Source organism: Rhincodon typus, chromosome 46, assembly GCF_021869965.1.
Source record: "Rhincodon typus isolate 14 chromosome 46, sRhiTyp1.1, whole genome shotgun sequence".
Classification (NCBI taxonomy): Eukaryota; Metazoa; Chordata; class Chondrichthyes; order Orectolobiformes; family Rhincodontidae; genus Rhincodon; species Rhincodon typus.
The window spans coordinates 6359987-6361416 of record NC_063377.1 but is presented as its reverse complement, the minus strand read 5'-3'; the positions used below and the strand labels follow the sequence as shown (position 1 = coordinate 6361416).

At 55.7% G+C, this 1430-nt stretch overlaps 1 protein-coding gene across 1 annotated transcript in view; it reads right to left on the bottom strand.

Moving 5' to 3' along the window:
* The window catches only part of LOC109919320 (transcriptional repressor p66-beta), a 37863-nt gene that overhangs the window by 26172 nt on the left and 10261 nt on the right, over positions 1 to 1430 (bottom strand). Inside the window, exon 4 of the mRNA XM_048620289.1 lies at positions 695 to 826. Coding sequence (XP_048476246.1) covers positions 695 to 826 — 132 coding nt within the window. The remainder of the gene's footprint in view (positions 1 to 694; positions 827 to 1430) is intronic.

Below are 1430 nucleotides of genomic sequence, written 5' to 3'. Positions count from 1 at the left end.
AAGCGGGAGGTGGGGGAGGAGAGAGACAGAAAGCGGGAGGTGGGGGAGGAGAGAGACAGAAAGCGGGAGGTGGGGGAGGAGAGAGACAGAAAGCGGGAGGTGGGGGATAAGAGCGCTGGGGGGGGAAGCATACTGGGGGAATAGAGAGTGGTGGGGGGGTAGAGAAGGAGAGCAGGAGGGGGATGCGAGCGGGCGGGAGGGGGGGGGGAGAGAGCAGGAGGTGGTGGAGGCAGTGCAGGAGAAGGGGAAAGACAGAGCGAGTATGGGAGAGGGATAGAGAGAGTGGGAATGAGGGAGACAGTTAACGCATCGTGCCAATGGGTTTCCAACAGAACAGGCACCCACTACCTGAAATCTGATGATGCCACCACTGAACATGTCTGCTTCTCCTCGCCCTTTCAGCATTGTGAAGGAAGCAGACCCACCACAATCACCTGCTGTACTCTTCAGGTTGCCCCCCAACCACCTCCCCCTGCCAGGCCGTTGTGAACCTTGGGTTGCTCAACTCCAAGTCTGCTCCTTGCTGCCATGCTCTCGCCTCAGCCTGCGACCAGCTGGGAGCGCAGTGCCCCACATTCCCACTTGGACACTGGCTGGTCAGTGTTTTATGGGATTTCTGGGAGCTCAGTCCTTCCGAGAGGATCAGGAGCACAGGGATCGAGCCTCATCCCACTGCCAAGGAGCTCGGTCTTACCTTCTGCACCACGTTCTCCTTCTGTATCTGGCTCTGGCGGAGTTTCTTCAGCAGCACCAGCCTGGCTTCCTCCAACCGCAACTCATCCCGAAGCTGCTTGATGATCATCTGCCGCTCCTCGGGGCCCTTGCCCTGGCGATAGAGAGAGAAGGCGTGACAGGCCTCAGGACCACAGCTCGCCACAACCCCTCCGACAGCAGCTTCCAAACCTGTGACCTCTACCCCCTAGAAGGTCAAGGGCAGCAGATACAGGGGAACACCAGCCCCCTGCAAGTTCCCCTCCGAGCCCCCCCCAACGCAGATACCATCCCAACTTGGAAATATATCAGCCATTCCTCCTTCAGGGTCAAAATCCCGGAACTCCCTCCCTAACGGCACTGTGTCCCTACACCATATGGGGAGAGCTGAAGTGGGCAATTCGGGATGGATGATAAGCGCTGGGCCCAGCCAGCAACATCCACATTCAGTGAATTAATTTTACAACAAAAAATTTTGTGGTGGAATGCAGTTCAATTAGCAATCGTTGAGGGTTAACTAAAGATATTAAGGGATATGGTAAAGGAGAGGATGGAGTTAAGTCACGAATCAGCTAGAATACTATTAAATGGCAGAACAGTCCTGAGGGGCTGAATGATCCTCCTGATCCTATGTAACAGGCTCAAAGAGGGGCTGATTAGACCTTCTACTGTCTGTGTAACAGGCTCAAGGAAGGGGGTGCTGAATGGCCTCCTGTTCC